At 39.9% G+C, this 23,541-nt stretch overlaps 1 protein-coding gene across 2 annotated transcripts in view; it reads right to left on the reverse strand.

The window, feature by feature from the left end:
* The window catches only part of BABAM2 (BRISC and BRCA1 A complex member 2), a 307,510-nt gene that overhangs the window by 235,757 nt on the left and 48,212 nt on the right, over positions 1-23,541 (reverse strand). For both annotated transcript variants that reach the window (XM_024198185.1, XM_024198186.1), the window contains exon 4: positions 3,458-3,552. In XM_024198185.1, coding sequence (XP_024053953.1) covers positions 3,458-3,552 — 95 coding nt within the window. The remainder of the gene's footprint in view (positions 1-3,457; positions 3,553-23,541) is intronic.

A 23,541-nucleotide genomic window follows, 5' to 3' on the forward strand; every position in this document is an offset into this window, starting at 1 on the left:
CTCTAATAGCCCTGGTCTCTGGCTGTTCAAATTCAGCCTCCAGCCACTGAGCCTCAGCGGTCCAGCTCTGAGTGAAGCTTTCACCCTTCCCTTCACAAATATTATGGAGAGTACAGCACACGACTATAAGCATAGGAATATTGTCATCGGCCAGGTCCAGCCTCCCATATAGGCAGCGCCAGCGGGCCTTTAAATGGCCAAAAGCACACTCAGTCATTCTGCACTTGCTCAGTCTGATGTTGAACTGCTCCTTGATGTTGTCAAAGTGCCCGGTGTATGGCTTCATAAGCCATGGCATTAAGAAGTACAAGGGGTCTCTAAGGATCACAACGGGCATTTCGACTTCCCCTACAGTGATCCTCTGGTCCAGGAAGAAAGTCCCTGCTTGCAGCTTCCTGAACAGGCCAGTGTTCCGAAAGATGCCTCCGTCATGCACCTTTCCAGACCAGCCTGCATTAATGTCCGTGAAACGCCCACGGTGATCCACAAGCGCCGGAGAACCATAGAGAAATACCCCTTCTGATTAATGTATTCGGTGGTTAGGCAGTGTGGTGCCAGAATTGTAATATGCATGCCATCTAGCACACCTCCGCAGTTAGGGAAGCCCATTTGTGCAAAGCCATCTACAATGTCACGCACGTTGCCCATAGTCATGGTCTTTTGGAGCAGGATGTGATGAATGGCCCTGCACACTTCCATCAACACGAGTCCAACGGTCAACTTTCCCACTCCGAACTGGATAGCGACCGAACAGTAGCAGTCCAGAGTAGCCAGCTTCCACAGTGCAGAAGCTTTGTGGTCAGCTCAGAAAGGAGGTTCCATGTGTAGGAAGTAACACTGAAGAAAGAAAAGCGGTGGTTGTGGGAGAAAGGGACAAACAGCCATTGAGGCTGGCATCTCTGAGGAGCAAAGGGGATGGTGAGAGCTACATGATAAAAGGTGGATAAGTAAAGAAGGAACATGTTAAGAAGGAGGCGGCTTTGGACAGATTAAATGACTAGGCTGACATGACCAGGGACTCATGTTTACATTAAAGATAAGGTGATATACCATACTTTGTCAAAATGTATCACACAACTTATTTAGCAATGAATTTTATATAAATATTTCTTCTGCAAGATGCCCAGAATTCCCTTGAAGTGTTTCATCCCTCATTTGCTGCAAAGATCTTTTTTTTTTTTTTTAAATACAGCAAAAAGTGTGTTACATGACATACAAAGTAAAGAGTATATATGTGATGGAGACACAAACCTTTAAGTGATGTTGCTATAAGCACCACTGAGAAGCTTGGAATAGAGTGAAAGAAGAACTAAACAGAGAAAGGGGTAAAAATTACTAGAATTTAAGAAATCAATTAAAGATTATGAAAATACACTTTAGACTCTACTTATTACAATGCATATTCTTCTTTATATTTGATTTAACTTCCCTGTAGCCCACAATTAATAAAATCTGGTTAGTACTGGATTACTGCATCCTGCTTGAGAACAGAGATAATGTGAATATTAAGAAGACAGCCTTCAAAAGCCCAAGCATGTATAAAGGCCATAATAAAATAAAATTCCTGAACAGATGTAATGGTACAAAACAACTTAGATCCATTTAAACAAAGCACTCAGCTTTTCTATGTGGTAGACAGACGTTTTTGCCCCTGTACGAAAAATGCTGTCCCTTTTAAATCATGTTTTACCTTTTATTTTTCAGTGTTTTAAAAGCAACAGTAATAAAGAAATTGGTGCTTTCCGTTTTATGAATGACAGTTTTAAATTAACAACAGTCCATTTGCCAAGTCACAGAAACATTCCAACTATCAAGAAATTTAAGTTAGACATCCCAAAATATAACAAATAGATACTCCTTGCTAGCAAATGAGCTAGTCAGATGAATTAAAATAACCTGTTAGCCACTCTGCAGCCTCAGACCAAGAGACAAAACATGTCCAGTATCCAAATGACATCTTTCAAGTTTCAGACATACAGAATTAGGTACAGAACTTACAAAGCACTTGGCTAGCTGAAAAGATCAGTGACCCTGAGGGGAAAAAAAATGAGGACCCAGAACAAACCCATCTTAGCATTTCCAGCAGAATTTTTGTTAACACACTGATGACTAATGGATCAATATGGAATGTATCTATGACTAATGGATTCCTTAGTATTATGTATCATTCACAAGAGAATAGAACTAGAAACAAAACAGAAGAAGTCAGTAAGCTAAAAAATATTTAGCAAAAACTGAAAATTTAATTTGAGCTTTAAAACACTACAACAGAAGTAAGAAGAACTGCTTATGTTAGCCACTGAGCAGGAATAAGACTGGAACTCTATGCTATAGGCATATTTGTCTGATAAGGGAGGCACACTAACGTGACTACTATATCATAGTTAGAAGTATCACAAGTACCCAACCAAAGTTCACTTCTAGGTACAAGGCTTTATTATTAAAGACTAATTTTAAATATTCAGTATATTTCACATTTATGGTACTTGGCTATGGTATGTATTTTTTCTTCCACACTAGCAACACTGTGCAACAAAGGCCTGGTCTACACTAACCCCCCAAGTCGAAGTAAGGTACGCAACTTCAGCTACGTGAATAACGTAGCTGAAGTCGACATACCTTACTTCGAACTTACCGCGGTTCAGACGCGGTCCACACGCGGCAGGCAGGCTCCCCGTCGACTCCGCGGTACTCCTCTCGTTGAGCTGGAGTACCGCAGTCGACGGCGAGCACTTCCTGGTTCGATTTATCGCGTCCAGACCAGACGCGATAAATCGAACCAGGAAGTTCGATTTCCAGCTGCCGAACTAGCGGCTAAGTATAGACCAGCCCAAAGTATTATCAATCTAATGTGCTGATTTTATTATCTCCCCTCCCCAAAGCATGCTTCTGTCTTTACTGCAACACCATTTCATTATAGGTATAAAGTTTTCAGAGTCTTGACTGACACAATGGTGCCTACAATACACTCCCACCTGGTTTCCACCCTTTCTGGTGTTAATACAGACTAATGCCAAAGCCCAACCCAGTTATACCTCATTCTCTGCCATGAAATAAACTCTGCCAAAGTCCAAGTAATGTTTTAAAGGCAAGGCAAAGGTTTACCCCTTTGCTGAAAGAAGCAAACCTTTGAAAATTATCAGGTGCTAAATAGAAACAACTGATTTTTTTTTTTTTTTTTTTTTTTTTACAGGTATGTACTGTAGAACATTTTAAATTATTATATAAGCGGAATGTGATGTCTTATCTTGATTAAAACATTTTTAAATTAATGATTTAGTTGACTCCATAATTATGGTTTTAAAGTGGAAGAAGTGTCTACATACCCACATGACAGTGAAATAAAAGATTTTTTTTAAATCTGCATTGTTAGCAAATTCCTATTGTTGAGCCATTCTCAAAAGCCAAGTCTCTCTCCAGCACATAATGATCACAAAAACACTGAAGCTGTACTCACATGCAAGGCAGAGGGATCTGGCAGGAATTCAGCATCCTCTCCAAAGATAAAATCTGGTGGTAGCTCTGGGTAGTGGGCATTGAAAATTATATCCCCTGAAATAAAAATAAGTGAAAAACACTGTTTATTTCCACTTCATATCCCCAAAATCCTAAGTACTGCAGAGGAAAAATTCAATAAGTCCATTTTCAATTAACAGAAGTCATATGCAAAAAACAACTATCAGATGTACTGGATGATAAAGTTAATTCTTGAAGGCACTGCATCTTCCTGTGCAGGTACAGAAAACGTAACAAATTATTGCTTGGTTTCTCACTGCTTATCCCACAAGGGGACACCTTGAAGCACTGATATAGTTCGAAAAGCAACCATATAAAATAGCACCTTCTTCAAAGCAGCACATCTGGGATATTAAGTAATTAAAAATTAATGCCCAGCATATCTGTTTTATGTATTTTTGTGAGTCATATCTAAGGAAAACCTGTTGATTTGCTATTGATTTTATAAGGAAGGCACTCAGGTACTATGGTGATGGGTGGCAGTCTAAAACCCTAAGGTAGACACACAGAAAGCCAAATTTGCAATGCAGTGAATATTGGGAGAGGAAACAGGAAACAATACTGCCTCAAGAATTATCACAAAACTGTTAGGTAAGTACCATTTGCAGAATCCCTATTACTGAAGATGACATAAGAGACAGAACACAGGTTAATTCAGGGGTCGGCAACGTTCGGCCCGCGGCTCGCCAGGGTAAGCACCCTAGCGGGCTGGGCCAGTTTATTTACCTGCTGACGCGGCAGGTTCGGCCGATCGTGGCCCCCACCGACCGCGGTTCGCCGTCCCGGGTCAAAGGGGGCGGTGGGAAGCCGCGGCCAGCACATCCCTCGGCCCGCGCCGCTTCCCGCCGCCCCCATTGGCCCGGGAGGGCGAACCGCGGCGAGTGGGGGCCGCGATCAGCCGAACCTGCCGCGTCAGCAGGTAAACAAACTGGCCCGGCCCGCCAGGGTGCTTACCCTGGCGAGCCGCGTGCTGAACGTTGCCGACCCCTGGGTTAATTGTTGGACCTAGGTTTTCAGTGCTGACAGCTGTGGAGGAAAAAAATCGTCACTGGAGTTGTAAACTGAATACGTATGATTCAAATATCAGGGAAATAAAATATGAACTCCTTGCTATCCTTTTCATAGGACTTTCTACATTTAATAACCATATTTCAAAAGAAAGCTTTTCATTTTGTTTACATGGCACAAAACACACTCATTACACATGAACAGAGAACTACAAAATAAACATTTTAAAATGCATTAAATATTCCTGAGTTTACTGACATGTTTTAGGCATCTTGTTAAATGACACCAACAGCCCCATGCATTAGGCTACTTTAATGCTGGTTTTGATAAGAAAAAAAATCTTTATACAGTAGAAGTCGCTTAATAGATACAGGACTCTCAAGCTTCATTTAAGCAGCCTTCTTGATTAAGGTGAGTTAGTAAACTCTGTGAGGATTAAGGGAGCTACGGAGCTTCTAAGCTCTGTATAAATCTCTGTGGACCTTACTATCTGTATTGACTGAGACACAGACTGTCATTCAAATCTGGGTATTAAACAGATAGTGTCATGGATTTGGAATGGTCCTATCATCCTATCATGCAGTGGTTTTCCCCAGCAAACAATATTTGGGAGAGGACGTAATAGATCAGCTGGAATCATCCCAACTAACCACATCCTGACTGAGTGGAACAGAATATAATGGAAATACTAAAGATCTGGACTATATGTTATTTTTAATGTGTATTAATGCCATCTGAAATTAAATAAGACTATTAATTAGGTCATATTCTCTGACATGGAGTTCCCATCTTAAATATCTCAAAATATGTAACAAAACTACTTAGCAAGATTATGACAGCCTACAGTAGGTTAAAAAATTCTAGTTTGTACTATAAATTTAAATGTCAAATAAAATTCACAGTTTACACAGATCAAGATGTGATTCTTATGTAAGCTTTCAGAGAACTACACTCAGCTAAACAGGAGGAACTGGCTTTGAAAGAAACTGCACTGAGTACTTCTTCCCTGCTTCTGAACTACTCCATTCTCCATCTGAAGATATATAATAGGCAGTAGCTCCATGAGCTCTGCGTGTAAAATAGATTTTTGGGGCAGCAGGCATGAAAAGAAAGAAGCCAACAGCTAAAACCTATTGTTATGTACAATCACCTGTGTAAAACCCATACAGTACAGTAAAACTGAAGACAGGAAAGTAGTATATAAAATTCTGTTCACACAGAGACAAAACCTCTAGGTGTTTTTTAGCTTTCAAAAATGTGTGCATTAATTTAGTGCTGATGAAAAATACTGGATAAACAGCCCTGCAACCTGATGTCCTCTATTCATTCATAGGACAGGTAGAGGATGGGAAATGTGGAGGATCTGTAACTGCTAAAGTTCTGCAAATGTGTCTCAACGTTCATTGAAAGGCACCACCTCGAGAAGCAGTGTGGTCCAGTAGATAGGGTGATTAAGAGACTCAGGTTCTATTCCTAGTTCTGATGTTGGCCTGTTGGAAGATCTTAGTCAAATCACCTGCATTCTCTCTGCTTCACTTTCCCTCATTCGTAAAATGGGAATAATGACACTAACCTCCTTTGTAAAGCACTTTGAGTTCTACAGACAAAGATGATATGTAAGTGCTAGGTATTATTATTATAGGGATGAAGGCAGCTCAGTCATGATGGGCTTCAGTCCTAGGTCTTCCTGCCAACTAGTGTGCAACTTATGTTGTTTTTTATTAATGCGAATGCTTGCCCACTGGAAACTGAAGTAGAAACCATCAAACACATTTCATGTAAGTCACCAAACCACCATCACATGGAAACAAATTTCGTTCACACCGTTCCTAGGGATTTGAAACAGTGACCTAAAGCTGAAAGTTTCTGTAGTCAATCAATCCACTAAGAATTTCTACACAATTTTTTCTGTTTAATGGTGTTTCAAAACATAATGATGAGCTATAATCTATGTTGCACTGGAATTTGATAGGGAACATATCTGAAAACAGCTACATTGATTGAAATAACAACTTTATGCCCATTAAGATGGAACAGAAAGTTGAAATTTCCCACAAAAGAACATTTTGTTTTGAGCAGGTGGAAGTGCTTTGTTTCAACTGTTGTAATATAGTAGCCATATGTAAACAAAGAGCTCTGATAAATTTTCATCTAAAATTTAACTAAATCAGTAAGATCCTACAAAATGTTTTGATTAGGGCTGTCGATTAATCACAGTTAACTCAAGCGATTAACTCAAAAAAATTAATCACAGTTAAAAAAATGAATCATGATTAATCGCACTGTTAAACAATAGAATACCAATTGAAATGTATTAAATATTTTTGGATGTTTTTCTACATTTTCAAATACATTGATTTCTATTACAGCATGGAATACAAAGTGTACGGTGCTCACTTTATATTATTATTTTTATTACAAATATTTGCCTGTAAAAATAACAAAATAAATAGTATTTTTTCAATTTATCTCATACAAGTACTGTAGTGCAATCTCTTTATCATGAAAGTATTGCTTACAAATGTAGACATTTTGTGTTACATAACTGCACTCAAAAACAAAACAATGTAAAACTTTAGAGCCTACAAGTCCACTCAGTCCTACTTCTTGTTCAACCAATCGTTAAGACAAACAAGTTTGTTGACATTTACGGGAGATACTGCTGCCTGCTTCTTATTTACAATGTCACCTGAAAGTGAGAACAGGCATTCGCATGGCACTTTTTTAGTCGGTGTTGCAAGGTAATTATGTGCCAGATATGCTAAACATTCGTATGACCCTTCATGCCTCGGCCACCATTCCAGAAGACATGCGTCCATGCTGATGACGCTCGTTAAAAAAATAATGTGTTAATTTAATTTGTGACTGAACTCCTTGGGGGAGAATTGTATGTCTCCTGCTCTGTGTTTTACCCACACTCTGCCAGACAGTTCATGTTATAGCAGTCTCGGATGATGACCCAGCACGTTGTTTGTTTTAAGAACACTTTCACTGAAGATCTGACGAAATCCAAAGAAGGTACTAATGTGAGATTTCTAAAAATAGCTACAGCACTTGACCCAAGGTTTAAGAATCTGAGGTGCCATCCAAAATCTGAGAGGGACGAGGTGTGGACATGCTTTCAGAAGTCTTAAAGGAGCAACACTCCAATGCGGAAACTACAGAACCCGAACCACCAAAAAAGAAAAATCAACCTTCTGCTGGTGGCATCTGACTCAGATAATGAAAATAAACATGCGTCGGTCCACTCTGCTTTGGATCGTTATCGAGCAGAACCCGTCATCAGAATGGACGCATGTCCTCTGGAATACTGGCTGAAGCATGAAGGGACATGTGAATTTTTAGCGCATCTGGCACGTAAATATCTTGCGTCGCTGGCTACAACAGTGTCATGTGAACGCCTGTTCTCACTTTCAGGTGACGTACACAAGAAGCAGACAGCATTATCTCTGGCAAATTGTAGCCAAATTTGTTTGTCTGAGTGACTGGCTGAACAAGAAGTAGGACTGAGTGGACTTGTAGGTTCTAGTTTTACATTGAAAAATAAAACAATGCAGTTATTTTTTGTACAAAATTCTACATTTTAAGTTCAACTTTCATGATAAAGAGATTGCACTACAGTACTTGTATTAGGTGAATTGAAAATATTATTTCTTTTGTTTTTTAGAGTGCAAATATTTGTAATAAAAAATAAATATACAGTGAGCACTTTACACTGGGTATTCTATGTTATAATTGAAATCAATATATTTGAAAATGTAGAAAACATCCAAAAATATTTAAATAAATGGTATTCTATTATTGTTTAGCAGTGTGATTAATTGTATGAATAATCACAATTAATTTTTTTGATTGTGCAATTAATCACCATTATTTTTTTAAAATTGCTTGACAGCCCTAGTTTTGATTTCATAAGAGAAGCATTTTCCAAAAGAAATCTGTTCGGTCTGAAAATTTTCGACCTCTAAAAATATGAAAACATAATAGATATTACAATCCAACCTGAATATTAACTGTATATGCAGTAAATGTTTAAATCATTTATAATGTCATCTTTTTTAGTTGAGAAGCACAGAACCTAGGAATCTTGACCCAGGGGTTTTACTCCCAGTTCTTCAATTCATTGCCTATATAATTAATTCTGTGCAAGTTAATTTAGTTATGCCTTCCCTTCCCAACCCCCACATCTATAAAGTGGGGATACTTACCTACCTCACTAGGGAGGTTGAAGACGAAAGCTTTGATCCTGCAATGAGCTCCACAAGTGAATCTCTGCAACTGTGCTGAGCACCATTTAAGTCAATGGGATTTAATGCAGGTGCAGGGATCTATCCATGCACAGCCCACTGCAGGATCAGAATCTGAACTTTTAACATCCGTAAAGCACTTTTAGGTTCTTGGAGGAGCCCATATGTTCAAATGAATCAACCCTCCCAATATCTGTGTAATATTATCCTTATTTTACAGACGGTGAAACTGAGGCACAGAAAGTTGTATGACATCCCCACACCCAAAGGTCACACAGCAAATCAATGGCAGAGCCAGCACAGAACACTGATTGCCTCTCAAAGTCTTGTGCTATAGCTACTAGATAAGGATCCTATGAAATGCAACCCTTTTGAGTTTAGATGTTACCCAAATACTATTTGAATAAGACGGAGTTTTAAAGACGCTATGGTAAGAGGTAGCAAATTTGCAGTTTGACACTGTTGCTCCGGTTGCCCGGTCAGGCACCGATGTGCTTACCTATCATTTGTGGCCATAGCGGTCTTTGTTGGTGACAGCATTAGTGCATTTAATACAGTTTCTTGCAATACTCTTTTCTACAGTTTTCTGGTGTCTACAATTAACAAAAGGCTGTTTTTAGGACTGTCCTTAACATCAGACAGCATAAGCCAATTACCCTATGTGTGAATCAAGGCTCCTAGAGGACAGTAAAATTCTACATTAAAATCAATGCCCTCCCTCTTCACATAGAAAGCCCTTCAGTGTATTGGACTGAGCTCTCTCTCTAACCAGATGACATACATTATCACCAGCTGAGGTCACCTTAAGTTAGACCCCTTATCACAGTAGCACATAAAACTTGTCATACTGTTTTCTTCAGCCACTTTTTTCCAAATCAATCCTGAAAACACAATAATTTTCCTCTTTGCTTCCAATCATTAGTTCGATGCTTTCAACGGTATTTATACATTGGAAAGACAAGGTAGGTGAGGTAGCATCTTTTATTGAACCAACTTGTGCTGGAGAAAGAGACAACTTTTGTGCTACACAGAGCTCTTCTTCGGGTCTGGGTAAGGTCCTCAGAGTGTCACAGCTAAATACCAGGTGGATCAGATTGTTTAGCAGTTAACACCTACTGTAAGAGTCCATTCAAGGTGAAGAATACAGAGGGTATAGATGTAGCTCCTCCCTTCCTGCTGCTGCTACTAAAGAATTTCCCGCACTCTGAGGCTGGAAGACAGACACACCCCACAGGCACCTCTTGAAATCACTTATTGAGGCAGGGGTTCCTCTCATATGGGAGGACCCATACCCATATGTGCTGCCTATGGGAGTGCCAGGGGACACCCAGTCATCCAGTCTAAGTACAAGAACGGTACAACATGAGGTAAAATAGTTCTCAATTTTTTTTTCCATAATGTGGATCACATGTTACTAGGCAGATAGTCTTGTGCATGCCCATCCCTCCCATGTTTGCAAACAAAAGAAGGGGACCAATCATATACTGTATCATGCCTCTTGCAACTATAGAAATTACTCACATGGATAAATAACGTTAGAAATGTATTTTTAGATTCTATAATACAATTTAACAGATCTAAAAAAGGAATGGAATCGTCTCTGTGGATGACCAACAAGCTCTCAACAGACCAGTTTGAGAACAGCTGCGGTGGAAGAATGAGTTAACATTATGCACTTTTTTTTTTTTACAAGAGGGACTAAAGAAACACCAATTTATGACTACATGAAGTCAGGAGTGATTAACTTCTTATGACCAAGGACGTTAGTTATTATAAACAAGCCATGAAAAATTACAGCCAGATAATATTAGAAGTCTCACTTAAACCCAGAAAACAAAGAAAAATAAAGTTTAATGCTAAAGCTAATGTTCATCTTTATCCTATTCTGTACTACAACATACAGAGGGCTGAATTCTGCTCTCAGCTTTGCATGACAGATTTAATCTCTGCTATTCAGCTCTCCCTGTGTATACTCCTAAAGAAACATTCATCCAATTCCGCACTCAAAAGCCCCACACAGAGCACATTTGAAGAGGTCCCTCTATGGAGTCTGTCAGCCCCACTATTGAGTCACCTGAAGAGGGGTTCAAACAGAGCATTGCAATGTATTCTTTCCCCAGAATAGCTGAATTTGCTGCCTCCAACTCCTCCAAACTGTACCTAGCTCAGTTTCTTGGAACCTGAACCAACATCTCTGTGTGGCAGCATGCTGTACCTGCCATTAGACCACCCTCAATGTCTCAAGTAGTTAGTGATACCTCATGCATTACCTACTAATCATACACTCATTTTATAAATGGATTTTGAGAGAGAGCGGAAGAGCGAGAGAGAAGAAAACTGTCACTTTCATACTATCAGTTTTAAAACACTTTCAGAATCAAGAGCAAGTTTAAGGATCAGTAATGAATTTGGATAATATAAGCACCAACTGACACGACGACTCCACAGCAACAAAACAATTATTAATGAAAGTTTTGGAGGTCATAGCTATCAATCTTGTGCTTGCAGGTAAAGGCACTTGAGGAGTAATGTGTTCAGTTTGTTTATTTGTACATCCATTTGTTTATTTGTACTCCATGGGAGTCATGAAGCTGGGCTGTAGGCCTCTGAACAGGTCAGGTGAGACAGCTGTTTGTGTCTTTGTGAGGGTTGTGGGACTGGAACATTTGGGTCTATGATCAGCCCCCCGGTTTGAAGTCTCAAGTGGTTAATGCGTCCCTGGTAGCAAGGGGAAGGAGCTGAGCAGCAAGGTTCAGTATACAAGTCATGTGCCAAGTGAACTCCTGAGCAGGTGAACGGGGAGTTTTGAAGGAAGTTTGGTTCTTCCATTTTATGTATGGCTCTACACCAAGTGGCAAATATGAACAAGGAACATCTCATGTGACCTGCCTTGGACATGCTAGATTTTCTTTTGTGCTGGAAGATAGAAGAGAGTCCTGGTGCATGAAGTGGAAGTTAGTGGCCACACTGAAGAAGAAGATGTGGTCTGAAAGTGGAAGTTTCAACGCTGCCCAGCATCCAAGAAAATGAAGACTTCTTGGACAACCAGAATCCAATACTGTTGCCGCAGACACCACAAGAAGAGGGACTGGTGTTAAGAGAACTGGAGAGAGTAAAAACCAAAGAAACAGACTGGCAATTTCTGACTAAGAGAGGAAAGAGAGCCAGAAAGCATTCAACTTCACGTAATCAGATACTCAGCAAAGTCAACTGCCAAGGAACCTGTGTCTAGAGGAACAGAACAGGAAGCTGCAGGGGACATACATGCTGGGTGTCCTTGCAGTATGAAGCAAGTAGCCACCACAAGGTATTCTTCAATCATCCTAAGAAGTCAAACCACAGTCAACAGTAACTCTATATTAAGATGAGTGGATGCAGAATTCAGCAAGTGACACAAGGAAAACAGGATGGTGTGCTTTTTCCCTGGAATGAAAATATGAGATGTAACTGCAAGATTGGACAGGTTTATGAAGTAGTTCTCCATTAGTGATGATACATATTGGAAGCAATGACTCAGCATTGTGTGGAACAGCACAGATTATAGAAGACTTCAGGGATCTTGGAAGGGAGCACATCCAAATGATCTTTTCAGACAACCTTCTGGTCCCACAAGTGAGAGAAGGCAGAAAATACTGGAGCTAAACCCCTGCCTGCATCACTGGTGTGATGTTGAAGGTTTTGGTTTTGTGGGGCACTGGACCACATTTCAGAGGGAGACAGGGCTGTACAAACAGGACAATCTGCATCTCACAGATATGGGTGCTAATCTTCTCAGATGGAGACTAGCTGCAGGAGCCAGGAAAGTGAATAATGCAAGAGATGGGTGCTATGGAGGCAGATGCAGTACAAACTCAAACTCAGTGTGCCAAGAGCAGATTGAATCAGTGTGTCAAAGACCATGAAGAGAATACATTTTTCAGTTGCTCGTATACCATGAGTAACAAGAGAAACTGGAAATTCTCATTTAAAAAATTTATATAACTGGCATTACTGAAACTTTGTGGGACAATCTGCATGACTGGAATGTTAAAGATCACTGTTTAAAAGAAATTATGGTGTCTTTAATGTAGGGTGCCACCTCTCACCACTGCTCCCTGTATCCTTCCTAAACAGGTTATTGGTAACTCAGAAAAACTTATTTGTAAGCTTTCAAATCCTATGTGCTAAGAAATCCCAGGAGGGGGTACTGGTGGGGTCTGTAACAGACTGCCAAATCAAGCCAAATAACAGGATGAATTACTCCTTAAGCACCTGTCTAAGAAGTCTAAAAGAAAAATTGTGTTATGGAGGATTTCAGTTTGGAAGACATGCTAGAAGCCACATGCAGTCATCATTAGATCATTAGAGTTTCTAAAAATTATAGATAATTTAGCACAAAAGGTATAGCGTCCAACATGAGGTGACTCTATTTTGGACCTTATTATGATGGATAAAGATGAATTAATCACTGGACAAGAAGTTGATGGTTGCCTAGGAGACAATGATTATGACCTGATTATATTCAGTATGGACAAACAGAGGATCACAACCAGTAACATGTATACTTGGCACTTCAAAAGGGCTGATTTCCCAAAGCTGAGGAAAATTATGAACAAAATTAATTGGGAGGAAAATTTTAAGACAGAAAAATATGAATGAAAATTTGGAACTCTTTAAGAAAAGTTTATTAGATGGCTAAAAAGTTACAATACAACAATCAAGAAAGAGGACAACTTTGGCTAAAAGCCCATCCTGATTGAGTGGCAAAATGAAGGCAGCAATTAGAAATAAAAAAGCAATACATAACAAATAGAAACAGGGGGAACAGATGGCAATCAATATAAATTATAAGTTATGAAGCGTAGAAAAGTGATATTGTAAGCTAAAGACATCAGGGAAAAATCCATGGCTTGCAGGACTAAGGACAATAAGGAGGTGGATTGGGGGCGGGGGGTTAGATATATTAGGAACAAAAGAAATCCTAAGAATGGCATAGGCCCATTATTACATGGAGACTGTAAAAATATTAAAAATTATGCAGAAAAGGCAGAAGTGTTCAATAAATATTTCTGTTCTGTATATGAAAAAAAAAGCAGGATGATGTGCTTGTATCACATGAGGCTGATGAGTAATTTTGAGTCCATTAGAAACCGAGGAGGATGTTAAACATCATCTACTAGAGAGATACATTTTTAAATCAAAGGCCCGGATAACGTGCGTCCAACAATCTCTGGCCCACTGATGATAATATTTAATAAATCTTGGAATACTGGGAAATTCCAGAAAACTGGAAGAGTGATATTGTTGTTGCAATATTTTAAAAAGGCACACAGGATGACTTGGGAAACTACAGACCAAACAATCAGATATCAATCCTGAGTAAAATAATAGGAAAAGTGATACAAGATTCAACTGATAAAGAATTAAAGGCTAGGAATACAGTTAATGACAATCAACGTGGTTTTATAGAAAACGGGTCTTGTCAAGCAAACCTGATTTCATTCTTTAAGGAGATTACAAGTTTGGTTGATAAAGGTAACTGCATAGATGTAATATATTTAGACTTTGGTAAGGCATTTGACTTTGTACCACACAATATTCTGATTTAAAAATGAGCAATATACATCATCAATAAAGCACACGTTAAATGGATTAAGAACTGGTTAATCAACAAATGTCAAAAGGTAGTTGTCAATGGGAAATCATCATTGAGGAGAGGCATTTCTAATGGGGTTCTGCACGTACTAGGCTTGATGCTCTTCACATTTTTCACCAATGTTCTATAAATAAATAAATAAATAAATAAATACAGAATCACTGCTGATAAAATTTGTGAATCACAAAGACTGGCAGAGTAGTAAATGATGATGAAGACAGGGCAGTCATATGGAGAGTTCTGGACCACTTCGTAAGTTGGGACCATTCAAACAAAACATGCCAAATGCAGACACCAGAAAGTTATACACCTAGGAACAAGTAATGCAGGCTATAACTTCAGACTGGGGAGACTGTATCCTGGAAAGCAGTGACTCAGAAGAGGATCTAGCCGTCATACTGGACAAGCAACTCCATGAGCTTCTAGTGCGATGCTCTGGCAAAAATGGCTACTGGGATCCTTGGATATATATACAGGAGAGGAGTGAGATGATTTTGCCCCGTATACAGCAATTGCAAGAGTGATACTCAAATACCGCATCTAGTTCTGGTTTCCACATTTTAAAAGGATATTGAAAAATTGGAGAGGGTGCAAAGAAAGAGCCATAAAAGTTATTCAAGGGCTGGAGAAAATGCCTTACAGTGAGATTTTTAAAGAGCTCAATCTGTCTAGGTGATAAAAAACAAGATTGAGAGGTGACTTGATTATCATGTGTAAGTACCTTAATGAGCAGAAAACACTGCGTACTACTGATGTTGTGGAAGATATGCTTTAGCTAAACACAAATTAGGTTTTAGTCAAACACAAGTTATTGGGTTCAATACAATAACTGGATGAAATTTAATGGCCTCTGATTTACAGCAGGTCAGACCAGATGATCTAGTGTCTATTCTGGCCTTAAACTCTATTAATCTTGCTATTAAGAAAAATGATACCACAACTAAATTACAGTAGTGACTTGATATAATACCTGTAAGAAATTTGTACATTCTTTATTCTTGAAATATGTTATTTTTTGTGGGATTTGTAAAGTAGAAGGACAAATCTGCAGTTAAAACATCTTCCTAATTGGTAAACTTTTTCCATACTCAATTAGAATGCTAGAACATCACCCAGCCCAAGTAAGCAAAACACTGATTTACACAACCAATCTTCAGCACTTCTAAATCAGAAGCAAACAAGAGAACCTAAAGAGAAAGAGAGAGCATATATACAAACTCTCTGTGTTTTTGCAGCCTGTGTAGTTCTGGGGATTGGTGGTGGGACACAGAACCTTTCATACCTAGGATCCAAATTCTGTACTAAGAAACACTTGTGAATCTCTGTGCCCACACTTCAGTGTTCAGTGCAGGATTCAGCCCAGATAGGTAGTGACTGAACCTTGTTATTATGAGACAGTGGTCTGCTACTCTTCATTAAATGAACTGGTTGTTCTCACACCATTTCCTAACAGATGAGGGTACACATCACTAAAATGCTTATCATCATTGTTGCTGTCTGCACAGAGGTCAAGGAGTGAATGAACTTAAGAGACTGAGATTCCCACCAACCCCTTCGTACATGGGTCCCCTCCAGATCAGGATTTATTTAAAGGAGAGGATCAGCATGGAGGGGAAGCTTGCATTTCCACTACCTATAATTTACTTGTCCTGTGGAGAAACTGAGGATTTTAGTCTGCAGAGCTGTCACTCAGGCCCCCTTTTCCCTACATCAAATTCACTCAAATTAAAACTAAAAACCAACACCTTGCAGGTGTTGAAGTGAAACTGTAAAAGGAGGAGCACTGTTTGCAATACATTTTAAACTGTTTCACTTCCATGCATCTCAGTTATAACTCATAATTGTGTACAAATATTTAAACTGTGGTTATGGCTACAGAAGTGACTATGTGAAATGGCACAGTATTGCTCAACAGATCCACTCCCTCTTTATATTAAGAGTTATAGTGTTTACTTCAATTACTAAAACAACATTCAAATCACATAGCCAATACAGGTATATGAGAATGAGCTTGCTTTAAAAGCAGATTAGAATCAACAGAGCTAAAGTTTTGATTTCAGAACCTTTATTACTAACAATGCTGAACAAGCCAAAAAGAACACAGCTTGACTGGCAATTAAGAAAACATGGTTTTATTTGTAAAGTGAGTAAATTTGATATGGACATCACTGTGATACAAAAAAAATCATTGCATGCTCCTCAATGTCACTGATTAGAATGTAACTGCACTTTATTGTATATAAACACAATATAAAATCAACTTCACCTTCTATATAACATGTGTTTGAAAACCCTTTGCAGAGTTAAATTAATATATCTATTGCAAAGTTAAAATAAAGAGGAGAGAGAGAATAAATTAAGAGGGTATCTGCACTGAAGAAATATGTATTTTCAGCTGAGATATGAAGATAGATGAAGAGTTGATGAGGAAGAGAAATAAGATACAGCAACACTGTTCTACATGGCAAGAGCTACTGTTGCAAAACGTATAGCTAAGATTATGTGAAGAGAAATAGAGCCAGTGCCAGAGAACCAGAAGGGGGAACAGTGATAAGATATAAGAGACAGACTGGAGCAAATACTTGTAGAGTTTTTAAATAAGAGCAATTTTGTACTAGATCCTGAAGTGAATGGGGAGCCAGTGGAGGTGGCTGTATTCGTTTGGAAATGTGACAAGGTAGGAAATGTTACTTGGGACCAACGGATCACCAATAATGAGATCCTTGATAGAACTGGCCTATGGTCTATGCCAGTGGTCCCCAAACTTTTCACAGCCATGCTCCCCTCTGCTCCCCCTCCCCGGGCATGAACAGGAGTAAGGAGGCCAAGGCTGGGGGCAGAACTGGGACCAGGGCCAGGAGTGAAGCCGCAGCCAGGGACCAAGGCTGGGGACAGGAACGGAGAGGAAGCCGGGACTGCAGCAGAGCTGGGGATGGAGCAGGGCTGGGTGGCACTCCCTCCCTGCCCCCATGAGGGCTGGTCCAGCCCCGCCGCACCCACCGAACATTTCTCTGTGTCCCTTAGGGGGCTGCGCCCCACAGTTTGGGGACCACTAGTCTATGCAGACTATGCTGGACGTTCACAGGCTTTGCTGATTGGGACCCGAGGAACGCACGCCTCAAGATTGTCTGCCAAAGGTTGTGCTCTATGACCAACTTAAGAACCACCCACGATGCAGAGGAAGGCCAAAGCTCCGATACAGTGACAAGGTCAAGCAAGGACTCAAAAAATCCAGCATTCCCACTGACAACTGGGAAAATCCTACCCACAATCGCTCAGTTTGGAGAAGCCAGGTTAAGGCTGGTGCAGTCACTGCAGAGAGCCATCAGAGAGCCCAGGCTGAGGTTCGCAGGCGAGCTGGGAAGCAGAGTGTGCTTCAACCACCATTTGGTGAGTGGACCTGTATCCACTGTAGGAAGGTTTGCTGATCACACATTGGGCTCTTTCCCTATACCATTGATAAGCAGCACTGATGGACCAACTTTGTCATATCTCCTTTCATCTGTCAAGGTGGGCAGCAGATTTCCAAAGATGTTGGTAATTGCTATGAATATAAGAAAAGAGAAGCAATAGTCAAAGCAAGAGAAGATGAAGATATAGATGAGGATTTCACCAGACATGGAGCAGAATAATGATAAGTAGAGTCAGACACTGAAGGAGGTAAGTTGAATGAAGGGGATACATACCGTGGAGGCAAATGGGAGGTCCAAGTCTAGGACAGCAAAAAAGGAGGTGGAATTGTCTTGAAGGATATTTCTCTTGTTTAAAGAAATAATCTACTGTCTGCAACCTTTGGCTTAAAAAGGGAAAGATGATGCCATATGTTTACTTGTTCAAGGAAGGCTGAAATTGTGGACAGAGAAAAGTCAAAATGTCATCTAAATCAAGGGCATGGTAGGGATAGAAATGAGGGAGAATGATTGTTTAGAATGGAACAGTGATTATAAACCAGAAATAAGATGAAATAAAGCAAAGAAAAAATTCGGCTATTATTGGAAGATTCCCAGTGGCGAGATTTAATAGACAGTGAAAGAGTATCCCCAAGTAGAAGAAGCCTGCCAACTGAGCTAACTATACAGGAACCAAGAACTCAGTGCCTATTCCAAGCTCAAGCAAGGCATTAACCACCTCTGATGAAAAATATTCAAAGCTTTATATAAAATACTAGAAAAACATGCTGCAGCCTAATTATGGAAATCTTTCAAATCATATTTTAACTTGAAAACTTACTTTTACGACTTCAGGTAAACAAGAGGATCTAAAGTAAAAATAACTCCAGATAAGCAAATAAATCAGTAAAGAGGCAAAAATGTATCAAGAGGCTTCAAACAGTTTTGCAGAACCAATAAGCAATGAATAACATAGGATCCCACCTTGAAGAAACAGGCCAAAGAGAACTAGAAGAGGAGCCTATTGCACTAGGGAAAAGAATGAATACAGAACTATAACATGTCCTGAGGGGAACGTTACTGCACAGGCTGGTGAGAGCAGGATAGACTGGGTGACCCACTAGTATTTCCATCGCTAGTTTCTGTGATTCAACTGAATAAGGAGCGGTGAGACAGAAATCGGACTGAAAAAAATTTTTAAAAGAAAAATTAGTCTTCAGAGGAGACAAAAAATGCTCTTCACAATAAAGGAAGAGAAATGAAGTGGTGAGAGTAGAGCTCAGATCTGTAAACCACTCACATAAAAACAGTGAAAAAATCAGGAAGAATAAGATAAAAATACTGTAGTTCAAGAGGCCACAGAGAAGAACGGTAGCATCACAAGGGCAACACATTGTTTAATCACCGTTAAATTCCAGATGACAGCACTCAAGGACAAAGAGGCACAATGCCTGAAAAAAGAAATGTGAACAGCATAGAAGAAAATTCTATCAGAATTTCTTAGCAGTGAAAAGTAGTGAAAGCTTTTGAGTGGAAAAAAAAATCAGAAACAAGACAAAAACAGGATTCAATGAGGCAAAAGCACAATGATCCGGGGACTGATAATTAAAACAGGGCATTAAGAAATACTAGAATTATGGTTATCATTCATAAAGGTAAAACCTAACAAAAATATTAACAAACCTGCTCGCAGTGAACACTTCTTCTCAAACCATAATTAATTTTTCAGAACAAGAAGTTGCCCTGTACTTGGCATATGTGGTAGCTCAGTTGGTAATTATGGAGACATCAGTTGCAGCTCCAGAGTTAAGGCAGAGTTTTGCCCTTGAAGCAAGGATTCAGTCTCCCTGTTATATGTTATCTGACTGTTTTTGTACCTAATTATGTTAATAATGGGAATATCACAGACTCTTCAAAACTTCCCATATAGTTGAAACCTTGGTCCATAGGCTACATTTGAAGAATTTTTTAGGATTAATTGTCATTTCTCCATTATTCTTCATAAATGAAAGAGGCTGAATAAGTAATGTGCTAGTTCAGAGTATTCCATGAGGAACTGTCCTCTTTCAAAATGGCTGTCATCTATTATTGTCAATGGAACTGAGGCAAAAGACTGCCCTCAGTTCAGCTACCCTTCTTAAATTGCCCTCCCAATCTCCCATTTTTCTCAGTGGAAAGAAGGTCATAGGCTGTCATTAGCTAAGATGGCTACTGCCTCCATTCACCTGCTCCTAGGGTGACCAGACAGGAAATGTGAAAAATCGGGATGGAGGTGGGGGGTAATAGGAGCCTATATAAGAAAAAGACCCCTAAATTGGGACTATTCCTATAAAATCGGGACATCTGGTCACCCTAGCTGCTCCTCACAGTGTTCCTCTCCACCTCCTGATAGGACAAAGGGCCTATCATCATCCCTGAGAGCAACTTGACTTCATTCCCTGCAGGAGCAATGGGAGGCAGTGGCTATTTTGAAAAAACATCTTAACTGAGGGCAGCCAATAGCCTCATGCTCACTGGGAACAATGAGATGTGACAGTCATTTTAAAAGAGGACGATTTTCTTTCTTTCTTTCTTTCTTTCTCTTTCTTTCTTTCTTTCTTTCAAGGAAAATGGAGATAACCTAATTAAAAACAAGCATTATACACACAGAATTCAGAGTCAAAAATTAGTCTTTTAATTGAAATAAATATGAAAGTTAATAATGTAATCAGTACAGCAGCCTCTATGTTACCTGATATTTAAGACATTTATTTTATACTAGAATAGGGGCTGGAATTTTGACCAAGGACAATCAGGCAAACCTCTATTTTTGAAAAAATGGTATTTGTGAAAATTGACATAGGGTATTTAACAGCCATGTAAAGCAGACAGCACCACGATTTTAAGGTCACAGCTGAAAGACGCTATCATACCAAACTGTGGAGTTTAATGGAACACCATAGAACACTGTAAGAATGAAGGTCCAGGATGACCCCGCTATGACTTTAATACACAGTTATAAGGAGGTTAAGCCTGACGTTTAAACCATTAAGGCATCCACTCTGTCATGATCATAAAAACAACAAGACAAAATTATTATTTCCCCGTCAGAAGAAGATGGACTGTCCATGATTCTTTAAAATAACAGTTTTCAAATTACTAATCTTTTATTAAAATACATATGCAATATAGGCAAATTGATTTATATTTATGCCTCATATAATACAAAGTGTTCTCCAGTATAAAAGCCTCTTTTAAATGAAGTAAAAAACAGTGGAGATCCCCAAGGCCTTATTTGGGCTGGTGTCAGATAATGTTCCAAGAACACCACAGCAAGCAAAAAGCAAAAGTGAACTGAATGTGAAATTTGAAGGACAGAATAAATCCCCATTTGAAACTGAAGAAAATTATTAAAATGATAGGAAAGGCCATTAGGAACTGCTAGCTGCTCAATGTTACCAAAGCTGTCAAAAACGTGACTTTAAGTTGCTGGACGGCACCTATTGAATTTGCTACAAGTACATTTTTTCCCCTTTTTCAAGAAGGAAAGCAACAACAGTAACAATTGTGAGCTTCCTGATATTCTGGAAAACAAGACTGACTGTACAGCTGTACTTCCCTAAATAAGTATGCCAACCGCTTTCAACACATTGGGACAAAGTACCAGGGTCTTTGCATTGTGGCAGCAGTTATGATTGATGATCCGCACAAACCTGATCTGTTGCAAAGAGGATGTAGCACAAACCACAAAGGAACCAGACACTTCAGCCTATGTTTGGCACGATACCCTGGATACAGGAGATCCTGACCATTTCAGCCTACCTTTTTCTACTGCCAGATTTTGCAATCTTCCTTTGCAGAATTATTCTGCCTTGTAAAGATAACAAGCAGATCTGGCAACAGACTTCGGGGAGTTTTTACAGATTTCTGCTTGCCTACAGTGGCAGGCTTCCCCCATAGTGGTCACAGACTTATTTATTAAACTCTATATTATTAACCCTTTCTTGTGCCCATTGGCACAAATCTTTATTGTGTGAGCCATAATATTGTTTTATGCTGTGAATGATTCATAAGCATTTTTAAACTCATAATGCTGAGAAGAATTAACACTTCAGTTCATCAATTATTATTAATAATCTAAAAAATCAATTTGTCTGAACAAAATACTTATTTGCATCACATTCCTTATTCAATCAGTGTATAGGTTAACAACAACATGATTATATGCAGGTATTGGCTGTTTTGGTTTTTTAAATCATGGAAACTGGAAACACGGTGAATGAAGAAAAGCTGATTTGATGGCATTTCCATCTTGATACCAAAGTTCAATGCACATGCCACAAAGATAAGTAATAAGGGCAGTTCCAGGCACACTCTTCCAAACCTAGGCTTACTACCTGTGTTTACCACTATGCACTTTGTACGCCTACTTCCTTGCACACGGCTCACTTGTTTGTGAAATTTTCCCTTATAAGGAACAACTCTGGTCTCTCTGCATTCAAAAACAATCTCTCAATGAACTGTTTGAAAACAGAGCTCTGCAGGTGATACATGAGGGAGCAATCATATTCCCACAGAAACTATGGAAACTGTGACGGGTTGGATCACAGAAACCCCCCTGGGAGCTGCCACCTGATGTGCAAAGACTACCTCTGCTCCTGTTTTCCCTGCCAGCTCAGGACTCCAGCACCCTGTCTTGTTGAGCCAGACACTCCTGTCTGCTCCAACACAGACCCAGGGTCTGAATCACTTGCCCCAAAGCTGCAAGTTTACCTGAAAACAGCTCACAGAAGTGTGCTTGTCTTTAGCACTCAGATGCCCAACTCCCAATGGGGTCTAAACCCAAATAAATCCGTTTTACCCTGCATAAAGCTTATGCAGAGTAAACTCATAAATTGCCACCCTCTATAACACTGATTGTAGAGAGATATGCACAGTTGTTTGCTCCCCCAGGTATTAATACATACTCTGAGTAAATTACTAAATAAAAAGTGATTTTATTAAATACAGACAGTAGGATTTAAGTGGTTCCAAGTAGTAACAGACAGAACAAAGTAAGTCACCAAGTAAAATAAAATAAAATGCGCAAATCTATGTCTAATCAAACTAAATACAGATAAGATCCTCACCAGTTCCAGAATGCTCCCTTTTACAGGCTAATCTCCTTTTAGCCTGGGTCCAGCAATCACTCACACCCCCTGTAGTTACTGTCGTTTGTTCCAGTTCCCTTCAAGTATCCTGGGGGGGTGGAGAGGCTCCTTCCTTAGCCAGCTGAAGACCAAATGGAGGGGTCTCCCACGGGTTTAAATAGACTCTCTCTTGTGGGTGGAGACCACCCTCCTCCCTCCTATGCAAAGTCCAGCTCCAAGATGGAGTTTTGGAGTCACCTGGGCAAGTCACATGTCCCTGCATGACTCAGTCTTTACAGGCCGAAGCCATTGTCCACATGGTATCTTGCATGTCTCCAGGAAGACTTCTTATGTGGATTGGAGCATTCCAAGATGCATTGTTCCCCAAGTGTTTCCTGATCAGGTACTTAACCTGGCGAATTCCTTCCTAAAGAAGCTGACCAAATGCCTCACAAAGCTAGGGTGACCAGATCACTGACGGGAAATATCGGGAGGAGGGGGGATATCGGGACGCGCGGGGCGGAGCAAAAAAAAAGCTGTTTTGCAGGTGCCGGCCGCGCCGTGGCCGCTGCGCCCCCCCCCCCCCCCCCCGGGCCCCCGCGGCATGTCCCGCCGCCCCGCGGGGAAGGAGCCGCTGG

The sequence above is a fragment of the Terrapene carolina genome, unplaced genomic scaffold (assembly GCF_002925995.2).
Source record: "Terrapene carolina triunguis isolate 2854851 unplaced genomic scaffold, T_m_triunguis-2.0 Scaffold85, whole genome shotgun sequence".
Taxonomy (NCBI): Eukaryota; Metazoa; Chordata; order Testudines; family Emydidae; genus Terrapene; species Terrapene triunguis.